The sequence below is a fragment of the Drosophila navojoa genome, chromosome 4 (genome assembly GCF_054131105.1).
Source record: "Drosophila navojoa isolate 15081-1374.11 chromosome 4, UAZ_NAV_1.0, whole genome shotgun sequence".
Taxonomy (NCBI): Eukaryota; Metazoa; Arthropoda; class Insecta; order Diptera; family Drosophilidae; genus Drosophila; species Drosophila navojoa.
The window spans coordinates 4,370,268-4,383,815 of record NC_142892.1 but is presented as its reverse complement, the minus strand read 5'-3'; the positions used below and the strand labels follow the sequence as shown (position 1 = coordinate 4,383,815).

General features: G+C 40.8%; 3 protein-coding genes across 4 annotated transcripts; 2 read left to right on the top strand and 1 right to left on the bottom strand.

Moving 5' to 3' along the window:
• The first annotated feature begins 2 nt into the window (after positions 1–2).
• On the top strand, positions 3–5,277 carry LOC108651150 (uncharacterized). The gene is made up of 3 exons (XM_089259481.1): positions 3–161; positions 499–2,236; positions 3,126–5,277. The coding sequence occupies exons 2-3, from the start codon at positions 1,155–1,157 to the stop codon at positions 4,303–4,305; spliced, it is 2,262 nt and encodes a 753-aa protein (XP_089115607.1). The 5' UTR covers positions 3–161; positions 499–1,154; the 3' UTR covers positions 4,306–5,277.
• A 161-nt stretch (positions 5,278–5,438) lies between these two features.
• On the top strand, positions 5,439–6,384 carry LOC108650106 (uncharacterized). Of its 2 annotated transcripts, none has more exons than XM_089259675.1 (5): positions 5,439–5,572; positions 5,678–5,692; positions 5,745–5,987; positions 6,042–6,088; positions 6,173–6,384. In XM_089259675.1, the coding sequence occupies exons 1-5, from the start codon at positions 5,525–5,527 to the stop codon at positions 6,282–6,284; spliced, it is 465 nt and encodes a 154-aa protein (XP_089115801.1). In that variant the 5' UTR covers positions 5,439–5,524; the 3' UTR covers positions 6,285–6,384. The 2 variants fall into 2 exon arrangements, with proteins under 2 accessions (XP_089115801.1, XP_089115802.1); XM_089259676.1 differs by having other exon boundaries at positions 5,484–5,572; positions 5,766–5,987.
• A 2,127-nt stretch (positions 6,385–8,511) lies between these two features.
• On the bottom strand, positions 8,512–9,438 carry LOC108651170 (uncharacterized). The gene is made up of 3 exons (XM_018100650.3): positions 9,250–9,438; positions 8,712–8,839; positions 8,512–8,644 (listed from the first exon to the last, which is right to left on the bottom strand). The coding sequence occupies exons 1-3, from the start codon at positions 9,314–9,316 to the stop codon at positions 8,567–8,569; spliced, it is 273 nt and encodes a 90-aa protein (XP_017956139.1). The 5' UTR covers positions 9,317–9,438; the 3' UTR covers positions 8,512–8,566.
• Between the last annotated feature and the right edge of the window lie 4,110 nt (positions 9,439–13,548).

Genomic DNA, 13,548 nt, shown 5'->3' with positions numbered 1-13,548 from the left:
AACAACATCTGTTATTCAAAGTGGCACAATGTAAGGCATCAGGAGTCCAAGTCCCATAGTCCTGGCCATATTCCATCGTCTCACATGCCAGCACAGTTGGCCCCAAGAAACGCACAGTAAAGGAATTTATGGGAAATCATTGGAATTAATTTATTAGCCAGGTGAATATTTATAAAAACAAATGTGTAGTTAAGTGAATAAAGTGAGCCAAAAATTTAAAATAATTAAAAATGCTTGAGATATGCTAAATAGACTGAAAGTTCTAAAGGAGTTGTAGCATAAAAAAATATATACATATACACATATATATATACATATATGTTCAGTTAGACATGTGCTATATAGACTGGAATACATTTTAATTTTTGCTTTTAATAGTTAATATAATTATTAATTATTTGAGTCAAAATTATTATAAATTGCAATTGCAAATACGCATCTGAAAATTATTTGGATTGTAATTTTATATATATATATATGTTTTTTTTTTTTCTGTAGTATACGCAGCACGCCTTCAACTGCGCATGCCCCAAACCCAGTCGAGGCCGAGACCGAGCAGCAGGTGCAAGTGGGAGGGCGAGGGCAACGCCTCACTGCTGTGAAAACTCAAGGCTACTTCGATTTAGACTCGGATTGGATTGCCATAGGTTAGTCTACTACGATTGGATGCCCATTGCAAGCATTGGCTACTCTTCTACAAGATTAAGGGATCTCCAGCTTACTTTGAATCAGCTTCTGATTGGATTCCACTATGCACTGGCTACTCTTATAAATTTGTGATAACTCAAAATTATATACAGATTGGATACTCAATATTTCATTGATTGGATTTGGATATTTATATACAAGATTGAATGCTCAATTGGATTTGAAATCGGATTCAATGTAGATGTATACTACTCTTCTATGGAAATACGTAAACTCATTTTGAACTAGATTCTTATTGGACATACATTGTTATTGGTTACTTAGACAAGGCTGCTTTATCGTACATGCTGATTGGATATGTACTAAAATACTCTTATACGTGATTGTAACCATAGTCTACTGTAAAACAGAATCTAATAGGAGTCTCATACGAGAGTCTCTCTTCTGCATGCTTGAAAAGTAAAAGCTTCTTCGAATTGCTTTCTAATTGGACTCCAGCTGGAAAAATGGCAACCGTTGCGCACGGATGCAGCAGTCCGCGGCAGCGGTCGTGCAATGGCAGCAGCTCACCTGGCGGCCATCACAGCTCGACGCCGGCGATGTACACAACGATGCCCAAGTATACGCGCACTGCCAGCCAAACGTTGTATGTCACTAGTCCGCAGGTATTTGCCGGGACCGGAGGAGCTGGAGGCATGGAGAGCCAGTATAACGGTTTATATATGCCAAGTGCAACGATGTCACAGCGCCCTCTGTCGGCCTCTGCATTGCCAGAGTCTTCGGCGGGCTGTCGCAACTATTGGAACCAAGGCCAGAGCCAGAGCCAGAGTCAAGGCCAGGGTCAGGGTCATCTCGGGCACAGCTCGTTCTACCACAGCAGTGGGCGGCACTTCAACTACAACAAGCGCAAATCCGCCGTGGAGCTGTTGGCCGAATCGAAGCCCTTCTATATCAAATCCGATGCGGTTTTCGAGCGACTGCAACAAAGAGCTGGATCTGCAGCTGGAGCCGGATCTGGGGCAGGCGTTGGCGTTGGAGCTGGGATCAAACGGGGCCACTTCAGCTATGAGGAGCTGGAGGACAGGCGTTACATGAGTCTGAACAGACAGCAGCAGCAGCAGCAGGTGCAACAGCATGTCCAACAGCAAGTGCAGCAGCAGGTCCAGCAGCAGGTGCAACAGCAGGTGTATATGCACAATCATCATCATCAGCATCATCATCAGCGGCACAGCCAGAGTCATTCGCGGGAGCGACCTGGTGTCAACAATAATCTGCTGCAGCACAAGCTGCGCCTCCTGCTCGGCTCGGAGGCGGCGGCCAAGGAGCGCTCCAGCATGCGACGCCACGAGCTGAGCGACGGCAATGCCGATCTGCTGCCCGGCGAGGAAGAGAGCAGCGCCTTGAGAATACCACCCCCCCTCTACCTACCCGCCCATTCCTTTGGCAGGGAGTCCACATACGGCGCATATCCGAGTGAGCCGAACAGCGGTGGCGAGGAGCCTCTAGTGCTCACCGAGAACTACAGGCCGATCAGTCCGCCAGCCGAGTATGCGGGCAAGTCGAGTCAAGTGCACAATGAGCGTTACAGGTGAGCGATACGAAAATACCAATAAATTAAGCTCAACTTTTTGATTCCTTCTACTCTCGCAAACGTATGCTCTCTCTCACTCACTTCAACTCTGCTTTGCCGGCAGCATAAAAGTACTCAAATATATACGAACACACACATACAAAAGTGTGCATCTGTGCATGCACACTCACTTCTCTCAAAAAAAGCTTTTTGCTAAGCACATCAACAGTTTTATACTCTCTCAGTAATCATAATACACAAACTTTCAATACATACAAATAATCACGTAAGAAAGAATAAGAAGAGAGAATAATCACGTATATAAATACGCAAACAGCCGCAATAATGTATTGCAGCTTAACATACACATGCATGCACACATGCATGCGGAATTAAGAGAGCGATTGAGCGTAAATAAAATATGTTATGTGGCTATCTCGCTCGATCGCATTTGGCTGCAGAGCACTCCATACTTGTTGAGAGCGCGTAACAGAAAGGATAAAGTTGAGCTTTTTTGTGTGCTGAGAGCATTTGCACCAGTTTTGCTTGTATGGATGACCGATGTTGTACAATGCAATATGCCAATAAGCAACTCTTATATTTCTTATATTTAGAGCTTATGTTACAGCTCAATCAGCAGTATTTATACTCTTAAATGATCACATCTCTTGTGAATTTCATAGGCAACTCTTATAATTTTTGTGCTTCTTATACTTTTATATCATCAGAGCTTACATATTAAATATTGATCATAAAGAGCAGCTTTAATGAGCAACTCAAATTAACAGGAGTTGTTCAAGGCAGCTCAATACATATACATATCTGCTTATACATATACATACTTAGACATCTACTGTATATCACAGCTCTCTGATCTCTCTCTCTCTCTCTCCCTCTGTCTTTGCAGATACAACTATCAACGCTCCTACTCTCACTCGCACGAGGTGCCCAGCAATCCGGACGAGCGCGCCAATTACTCGACGAACGAGTTCAACATCAATAGCCACAAATCGCTGCCGGATCTGCATACGCAGATCAGCCGCCACTCGCCGCACAGCGAGATCTTGAGCTGCTGCAGCCGGGGCAATCGTTCGATCAAATCTGCCGGAGAGTCATCCATTAATCGGGACTCGGGCGGCAGCTCTGGCCACTATACGCATCGCAGCGAGCCCTGCTACAAGCGACAGCGGGAGACGCAGTCGGGCACCGCCAGTGGCACGATCAGGAATTGCTGTAACCTGGTGGCGGCCACTCGCAGGGACAGCGGCTCCTCCACGCAGCACAGCGCCAATTCGTATTGTGGCTATGTCACGGCCACTGGCATGGACTGCCGGTGCAAGCAGGAGCCAGGACCTGGAATGGGCGGCATGATGCCCGGCTACGACAATGCGGCTGCCGACTATTTGCTCAATTTCACGCCGACACCGGAGGTGCCAGAGGCCTTTCAGGACTCGCCATCGCCACGCCTGAAGACTCAAACGCCGCGCTACTCGAGCTCGTCTAGCCAACAGCTGCATACCAGCTCGCAGGGCTATACGAGCATCAATCACTCGCAGAGCTCGCTGGTCCAGAGTCCCGGCTCGGCGCCCTCGGTGGATGACATCAGTCCGCCGCCCATCCAATTCAAGCGGCAGCGTTGCATTCGGTTCAAGAATCGCAATCGATTGCCCGTCCAGCCGCGCACCTCGCCCAGCAGCGGCTCGGCGGGCTACAAGCGGAACATGGAGCACGAGAATGTCTTCTTTCCGAAGGGTTTCTCGGCGGACATGGAGCGGGAGGCACTGAATGCCAGCATATCGGAGCTGGAAAAGTTCTTCGATCGTCTGGGCCTGAACGACGAGGCGTTCCATGAGATCTACAGCCAGCCGAGGCGGCATCAACATAATCCGGAAAGCGATTCGGATGACTCCAGCACTGTGTTCTTCTCGGATGTCAGCACCGTGGACTCGATGCGATTGCCGGACAGCACAGAGACGCAGCCACAAACCACGCAGCCGTATCGACCCTCGGAGCCGCCGTCGATTGTGGAGCGCAATGCGAGGATTATCAAATGGCTCTGCAACTGCAAGAAGATGCAGGGCGTCTGAAGCTGCACCACACACAATTTTTATATCGATCTATAGAAATTGTTAATTTTATCTAATGTCAAGTAACTACCAAAGCCTAAACCCAGCCGAAGCTTGGAGTGTAATGGAAAGACTCTAGGATCCTAAAGATCCGGTAAGAACCAAGGATAACTTGCTATCAAGAGATCGCACAACTGAGGAGCTACTTATTGATGATGCTCAAACACAAAGAAAGACACCCTAGAGTTCGGAGGTTACCTGATATCCTTGGATCCCTGAATCGCTGCTGAGGATCCTCCACTTTTGATATTGATCTTTAGATAAGAATAACTTTGTCTTTCGTCAAGTAACTACCAAAGCCTACACCCTATTCGAACTTCGGAGTTTAAATATATAATGTGCAATGTAGCCTAGAGTCCTGAGGATCGCTAGGTCGTACAACTGAATCCTTGCTAAGGATTCTTCACTTTTGATATTGATCTTTAGATATGAATAACTTTATCTCTCAAGTCAAGTAACTAGCAATGCCTAAAAACCCATTCGAAGTTCGCAGTTCAAATTCAAGTTCAAATGTAATGGAATAATACCTTAGAGATCCAAATCAAATATGATCCCTAGATAGGGATTTATTAGCCATTTGAATGTGCGTTTAGTCACTTTTTTTGCTGCCACGTTTTGCAGGCCCCAATTAAATAATTGTATTAACTAATCGTATAGCTAAATGAGAGATCATATTAATCGTATACATAAATGGTATTATTAGATTGAATTATTGTACAATTAGTTCTTATAACGTGCATATATCGTAAACATATATACTACCTGTATATATATATACATATATATATTTGTGTATATATATATATATGTATGTAGTTGCCAAACAAACAAATCCCCACAATTGAAAAGTACTCGTAAAGAAATTGAACCTACCTATTTATGTAAGTGTAAAACGGTTTGCATGACGAATAAATATTTATGATTATCAAAAGAGACATTCAGTATTTTTGTTTGTCTTATTATATATACCCTGTAATTGGTATAAGTGGGCTCAAGAGTCGGGAGTGTAACTGATGTAGGTAAGCTATAAAGCGTTACCTATTTAGCTCACGCTTTGTTCTCTGCCCTATATGGGCAGATAATGGAACAGCTGTGAGCCTAGGCTGCGCTCATTGTCAAGGGGCACTATAAAAGCGATAGCTGTTCTGAGAGTTATCAGAGTCTAGCTGAAACTTTTGCAATGAATAAGTTCTTAGTATTGGGTGTTGTCCTAGGTCTACTTTCAATGGTGAGAAAGCTATATATACATATATATTCATATACCACGATCTATAAAAGTGGTATAAGCATACAAATTTAAATTGTCTGTCTATATTTTGATGTAAATTTTCAGGCCTTGGCTCATAATGTAAGTATTAAAATAAGTTAAAATATCTTATAATATCTCGAAAATATATAAGGCGCCGCTTCCATCACCGAAGGAAATTGGTGGACACGGTGGAAAAGGAATAGGTGACATTGGATATACTGGTATTGGAGGTCATGGCATTAAAGGTATTGGAGATGGTGGCATTGGAGGCGGTGACATTAAAGGTGGCAGCATTGGAGGCGGTGGCATTAAAGGTGGCGGCATCAAAGGCGGTGGCATTGGAGGTGGTTCCATAATAGAATCTTGTCCTCGACCCTCCCCTCAGGTCATAAGAGTGAGTATCTTGTTTTCAGAAGATAAACACATATATTTAAGCTATGATCTTTAGTGTCTGCAACAATGGGCGTGTGAGCAAGTCCTTCGAGTGGATCTGCGGTGAGTGAAGATATATATATATAAGATATGTTTATGATATCATACAGTATAACACTTAAACTTAACACCTTTCATCCTTAACAGCTGCCTGCTGAAAATAAATAGAAATAGTCTTCTCGCCAACCTGGTAAGGGTGCCTGGCCTAACGAGCGGTACACACGGTGCTCACGGTGCACACGGACTGCTAACTGGCTAGCTGAAACCACAATGCACAATTAAAATAATAATAAAAAGATCAGTAAGGGTAGCTCGAGTCGGGTGTGCTCGACTTGTGTATACCCTGAAAGCTGCGTAAAGCTGTTGTTTTAATCAATCTTTGTCTATGAATTACGGGTAAATTGTGATGCAATTATTTGACGCCCGACATACCACAATTATATGTACATATTAAGAAACTCTAGATATTTTAGCTCCCAAGATTTCTAGAATCTTAGATCGATAGACCGAGGAGTAGATAGACAAATTTATAATATATTTGCACAAAATTCTACGGTTTCCAGCTCCTGTTCCCCCAACAACCTATATACCCCCATTGGGTTGAGCTGTTAAGGGTAAAAAGCTTAAGCTGAGCAGCGCTACGTATCGAATTGGAATCATGGCTCCGCCTGTTAATGGTCAGTCAATAATGATGATGGCTAACAGCTAACGGCTAACATGCAATTGCGGATTATGGTCGATGGGGGCGATAATCGAGCCACATAACAGTTAACGCAATTATTGTTTAAGAGCTCGTTTTGACCAAGAGCTGCACAGAGCAGCAATTAGTTGGCCAATTTTCAAATTAGCCAGCAACCACCTTTAAATTGTATCTCATTGAGGCTGGCGAGACAGAGAAAGAGTGGGAGAGAAAGGCAGAGAGAGAGAGAGTGATAGAGCGATGGTTGAGCTGGGCGGTCAGGGCTCACGGGTCACCTTAAAGCCAGGCCAAATAAAAACTTGTGGCTCATTCGAACAAAGTCGCAAATCATTGAAGCATATGCAATTATTCATTTTGAGGTTGAATGCGCTCGAACGAATACACACAGATGCGAAAGCGAATGCGAATGCGAAAACGAATATGGATACGAAACGCTACGAATACACGAGCTACTCGCCTGCCAGCCAAATTTAAATTCAACAGCAGTTCTTAAACGCATAGTTTTCCTTTTTTCCAGATACCCTGTACATATGTATAATGGACAAACAGGGTGTATTAGTTTTCAAAATAATGTCTGTAGGTCAATATCCCTAAGTTCTCTTACAAAACAGACCAGATAAACCAGTTAGAGAAAGGATATCAAGCTTAATCTCTTATTACTCAATTGTTCAAAAGCGATTTTTCAATATATTCACATTGATATCTTAGAAAGTATCGAATGCCTCTGAATTGATAAACGAATATCTGTACAGGATATCTAAAGTCGAGCACTCCCCACTGGGGCAATCATAGTCACTTTCTTTTGTTTTCATTTTTGTTGCCTTCACCGTTTTATTTTATTTTTTTTTTTTGAATGGCCTTCGCTCTTGGCTAGATCGTAGTCCCATTCTAGCTTAATCCGTCACTAACATCGACAGTTGCGATAGTCCCGTTGGCAACTTCAATTTCCTTTTGCCCTTTTTATAATTAACTTTATGTGTATGTATTTAGTTTTATTGCTCGTTAGACGGCCCCCGACTCGTCGACCGAGGACAATGAAACAACAATTTGTGGCAACAGCAGCGCAACGTGTGTGAGGCCAAATGCCACAGCCTCTGCCTCTGCCTCTGCCTCAGCTTCGGTCTCAGCCTCAATGGCAATGCCACCTCCACAGCAACTGCCACAGCCAACGCCATCTTCATCGCCTTTGCCATCTTCATCTCGGCTTCGCCTTGGCCATTTTCACAGCCTTGGCCATTATATTAATTACAAACGTTTGCCCAGCCACATTTCCACAGCTCGAGAGTTCCTGTCTCCACTAATGGGCCACAGCAACTAAATCACACGCAAAGCTCTAAGGCGATTTTGGACAGCGAGCCAGTTAACGAGCTGGAATGTATCTATGTATACATACATACACATAGATTCTAGTTATATATACATATATAATTCTAATTTATATATTAGAATTAACTGAAGTTGCAAGACATTCAATAGCATGTTATTCCCTAATAGATTCGATAGCAGCAATGCTCAGGATTCATTCATTCGATTCCGTGTAGATAAAGACAAGTACTGACATCCTTAGCTGCAAGTTAAATATGTGGAGGATGTATGATTGGCATTGCTAGACAATGAATTACCCTAATTGTTACTTATATATGCGTATATAAATAAGCAGCCAAGCTTTCACCTTTGCTCTTTAAAATATTTCTAGTTTTATTTACTATAAACTTTTTCACTCCAAAAATTTAGAAAAATTGCAGATAAAATAAAATCCAACCAGTCCATCGACTCAGCTCTTGAATTATGTTCAAGAATATATATACTTTATGCTATATAAATCACAATATTTATTCAATTTAATTTAGTTTGTCCAAAGCTTTGATAACATCCAGGCTGGCTATATCCGATTCGGTTGTAGTCTCCGCCACAAGATTCTATTTGAAGAGCGGAAATAAGTTGTGAGTTTTCTCATTAGGCAAATGCATTTTCGGAAGGTCTTACCTCTGCGCTGGGCTGCTCCTTAAAAGCCTCCGCCAGGCCGGGATGAATGTTGCTCAAGGACTCGTCGCCGTGTCGTATATAGACTGGTACATGACCCTTGCGTGGCTCCAACTCCTGATAGGGCGCAGCTGAGAAAAATTTAATTACAAGCCATTAAATCATTGCCAACTCTGTCTACCCCCCTCTCTGCCTCTCTCTCTCGCTCTCTCTGGCTTTTGCACTCCTGATAATCTACGATGACATACACCCGGAAACCTTGAATCACAACGTAATTATGACTAACGAGCTGCTGTTGCTGATGTTGCTCTTGCTGCTGCCCCTACTTGAATCTACGCCTCTGCCTCACAGTTGGTTTTTAGAAATTAAAAAAAAAATGTATATATATATAGAAAACCTGTTTCATCACTCAACAACAATAGAAACGAAACGTGAATAGTTGTGCTAATAAAAATGATTTTGCATTTATTAATGCCTAGTTTGCATTGATTTATATATTCAATTTGGATGCTCTGCAGACTCAACTAGGTCGGTTACTCACCTTTGGCCAAAATGCACAGCAGCAGCATAAACAATGCGATCAGAATGCAATTCGCCGATTTGAACATCTTCGATTGTAAGAATACTGAGTGATTAGATCTTGAAAGGCACAGCGCAGACTCGAGACTGACAGCAGAAAGTGTTTGTGCCCAAGATTTATAGCGATGTTTGTTCTCTTTGAGTTCTCATCAGCTCGGAGCTCAGTGCTCAGATGCTTGGCATCAATCAGCTTTCCACTCGGCAGCATCTTTATATATGGCTTAGATTATTATTTGGGGGCAGCGCCAAGTCTCACGACTTTTGTTGTTTTCGCTTCAAGCTATATTGCAAATCATTCTTCCGCTCTTAGTCGTGGCTCGACTCTCGTCTTTCACTCCACAGCATCGTTAGCCGAGGCATTCTTGATCTGTGTGTGTTGAGCGAATACTCAAGACTGGAATTGCCAAGCAGCTGTTGCTATAACTCTATATAGTAGCAGTTCGTTCTTCCGCTCAACCTTGAGCTCTCTTCAGCTCTTTGTACTCCATAGCATCTTCAGCTGAGCATATTTGTACTTATATTGTAAATGTGTAGCCGGGTATATTGGTTTTGTGACAATGGATAAAGCAGGCAGTGGAAAGCTTGGTAGACTCCATAAGGTATATGAATGTATATACTCGATCAAAGCATCAGGCTGAGTCCGTTTAGCCATGTCTCTCAGTCTATTCGTCCTTCTCTCTAAGCTTAGACACTTGAAGATTATTCAAGCTATATATAGTTCTATGCTAGACAATGATTTAAAATACCTTTCCATTGTTCAATCTAATTTAAATTGTGTACAGGGTAGCTTCAAGTCGATCATTTCTTACTACTATCACAATAGTCTTGCCTGTATTGATTCTATAGATCTCCAGCTTGTTCTTCTCTAAAGCTTTGCTCAGCAAATGTTTTCACTCCACTCAAAGCGCTACTTCACACTCCACGCCGAAGACTTGAGAACTCAAACCCCACTAGTGCGCTCTCTTCTACTCATTAGCCTTGCTTAACCTTGAACTCTCTTCAGCGCGCAACTCAACTCAACTCGACTTCATTAGTTAAGTAAATTTAATATATTAGATTGCTTAGATTGAAATCTGTGTGAGTGGAAGCTAGGATTTAAGACTGACTGCTAAGACATGCAACGCAGTTCTCCTTGTCTTTGTCGCTGCTCAGTTAAGCTCTCTCCATTCTCTCAATTTATCTCGAAATCTACTTTTCCACTCCACTCCACTCCACTCCACTCCATGCCACTCTCCAGCATCATCAACAGCTTGAGCTTCCAGCAATAAACTTTTGCTTGGCAAATTACTCATGGGTAGCCGATGATGACGTTGATGCCGCTGCTGCTGCTGCTGCGGCTGATGATGATGATGATGGTGGCTGTAATGAAGCTGTCGGCATTCGCGAACTTTTTGATACCCGGAAGGGGGGAAAGGCTGCCTGCTTTAGCTACATACATATATATGTGGCTCCAACTTCTACTTGGGAGCAGGTCGACGCAGGTCGGAGCTGGAGCTGGAGACGTCATTTAGTGGCCTGTGGCATTATCCACTCTGTGGCCATAAAGCAGTTGCTGCTGCCGCTTCTTCTTCTTCTTCTTCATCATCTGCTTCTTATTTTGCTTCTTTTTCAAATTCAAACGCTCGCAACTTTTTTGTTTCAAATTAATTGGGTCGTTAGAGAAGCCATTTGCGCGGGTTCTTTCACTTATTCTTTTTTTTCCCCACGCTTTTTTTTCTTTCTTCCTCTTCTTCTCACTGTTTGAATTGTTTGCCCACTTTCGCTTTTGTTGAATGTATTCAAATCGAGAAAATTGCTGACATCTGTAGAGCTCGACGAGTGTCAATCTGAGGGATTGCTTGGAATGGGACTAGGCGGGGCAGGGGTTGGGGTTGGGTACTTGGTTTGTTTGCGCGTCCTTCGACTTTGTAGTACAGCAAGTGTTATGTGTGTGTGCAAGGGCGCAGGATTTCAAATCAAATTGTTGAGCAAATATTCAACAGAGTAAATATGTTTATGCCGAATCAAGCAATTTCATTTAAATACACACACTCACACACAGCAGGGGTGTATGTGTGTGTGTGTGTGTGTGTGTTGACGCTGTTTGTGCACTTGTGACAGCATCTGAATTGAATCAAAGCATAGTTTATAATGCGCGCTGACATAAGCCAAATTAAATTTAATCAGGCTTAAAGACAACTTGTTACTTCGTACCTGGGGCATCGTTGGCAAACGAAATCCTTTTACTCGCTTCAACAGTTGTGGAATATCCCTAAAAGCTTCAAATTCGAAACTCTTTAGGCTTATGTGGAGCTTGGCGGGGACCCAAAGTGCAATTTCCATATACTTTCTGATTTATTTTCCTTTCTGCTTAAGCAAAATATTTTCCTTAATTTCACATTAACACCTCCATAAATAGCAAGTAAAAGAAACATTTGAGTTTTTGTTTGTCTGTCGTTTATTTAATATGTTTATGTATTTTATGTTTAGTATGTATTTTTCCGAGGCTCTAAAAATAGTTACATGGCTGCACTAATGTGTGTAGGTGTAGCTATAATACGTAACTATATCTAATTAATATTATATCTGGTTTTGGGGATTTGCATTTTCCGTTTTTCATTTTCCATTATCCATTTTCCTTTTATGTTTTATACTCGTATGCATGTATCGTATGTATGTATGTATGGTTTCTTTGTATCTGCAGTTGTTTATACTATTATATGGTTTCTGTGCTTCTTTTATTATTTATTTTTAAGAATGGATAAGCATTATGTCTTTTTTTCGGGAAGAGGGGGTACATATGTTATAGATAATATATATACTCTACATATTTGTTTGCCATAAAATCGTTATGTATGTGTGTTTCACTGTAGATAAAGTATGTAAAGTATGTAAGTATGTAAGTTGTATGTTTGTTAAGTATACGAGTATGTACGATTTCTATATAGTTTATAAGATCCACTGTAGCATATGTATTTAAAGAGACTGTGTATTGGGCATTGATAATTTCGTTTGATTATTATGTTTAATTGTTTTTTAAATTTTATTTTTTTTTATGTGTTTTGTTTAAATATTTTCAAATATTTTCTACGAAAGCAGAAACTATTTAATTGCTTGTTTCATTCGCATGGTAGAGTTAAATCTTTGTCTAACTAAAAATTTTGAACAAGAACAAATTCTAATTAAGTGAAAAGTTGCTGAATATGTATATATATATATATAATATATATAAAGACTTGTACATCATTTACCAGAGTTTGGTAAAAATATGGTTTGGTATTCTAGAGAGACAGAGAGAGAGACTCACAAAGAGTCTGAGAGAGAGTGGTAGAAAGAGAGAGAAAGTTGACTAATTAGGTGTCATATATGTTAGTATATCTATACCTTTATAGGTCTATAACTAAGTTTTGAGGGTTTCCATAAAAGCGAGGAAATCGAGCTCAAGTGATTAGACTATACTCAATTCATAGTAGAAACTCTAGGATTACCTATGAAATAAGCGAATTTAGAATATCATGAGAATAGCCTGACCTAGAGCTTGGCTAACTTCAATAGACCTATCGCATTCTGCTTGAAATGATCTAAGGAAATTATCACAGGATAACATTTTAGCACTTACCAGAATTGCAAGTCTTACTGATAAGTAAACACGATGAAGTGATATTACTGTAAGGGAATGCTTTGTTCCATATTGCAAATGAATATTAATAATTTTAAAGCATGATGTTTCCAAAATTTAAAGAAGTACTCATTTATGTAACATGGATCTTGGAAGAATTACGATTTCTAGCGCATTGGAAATTTTATAAATTGATTTTAGTCCCAAATGCATTCATCAAAAACTCTCTAAAAAGTGCATTACTCAATCCTGCTGGCTTGTGTAATTTGTAATTAAAATCCTTGTACACATTCACCTATGTAAAGCTGCAAATCTATTGTAAAAACACCTCAAAACTTAGTTACATAAATATAATCAATAATTATATATGATAGTAAGTGTTTGTATATATGATGTTCACAATATATATTGCAATAATATATATTTATATATATATATATAACTGTTTCAAGTCTTGTTGCATCTCTAATATATGAATATATAAATTAATATATATTTACGTTACGTTACGTTATATTTTTTTTTATAATTTTGTTTTATAAAATATCTCATTTGTATAATAATTTAAAATTTTAATATTAATTTCTTTTTGGTGTCATTGAATTTGAATCTCAATTGGTTCAGCTGCGGCTCTATATGTGGGCGTGTGTGTGTCTGTGTGTG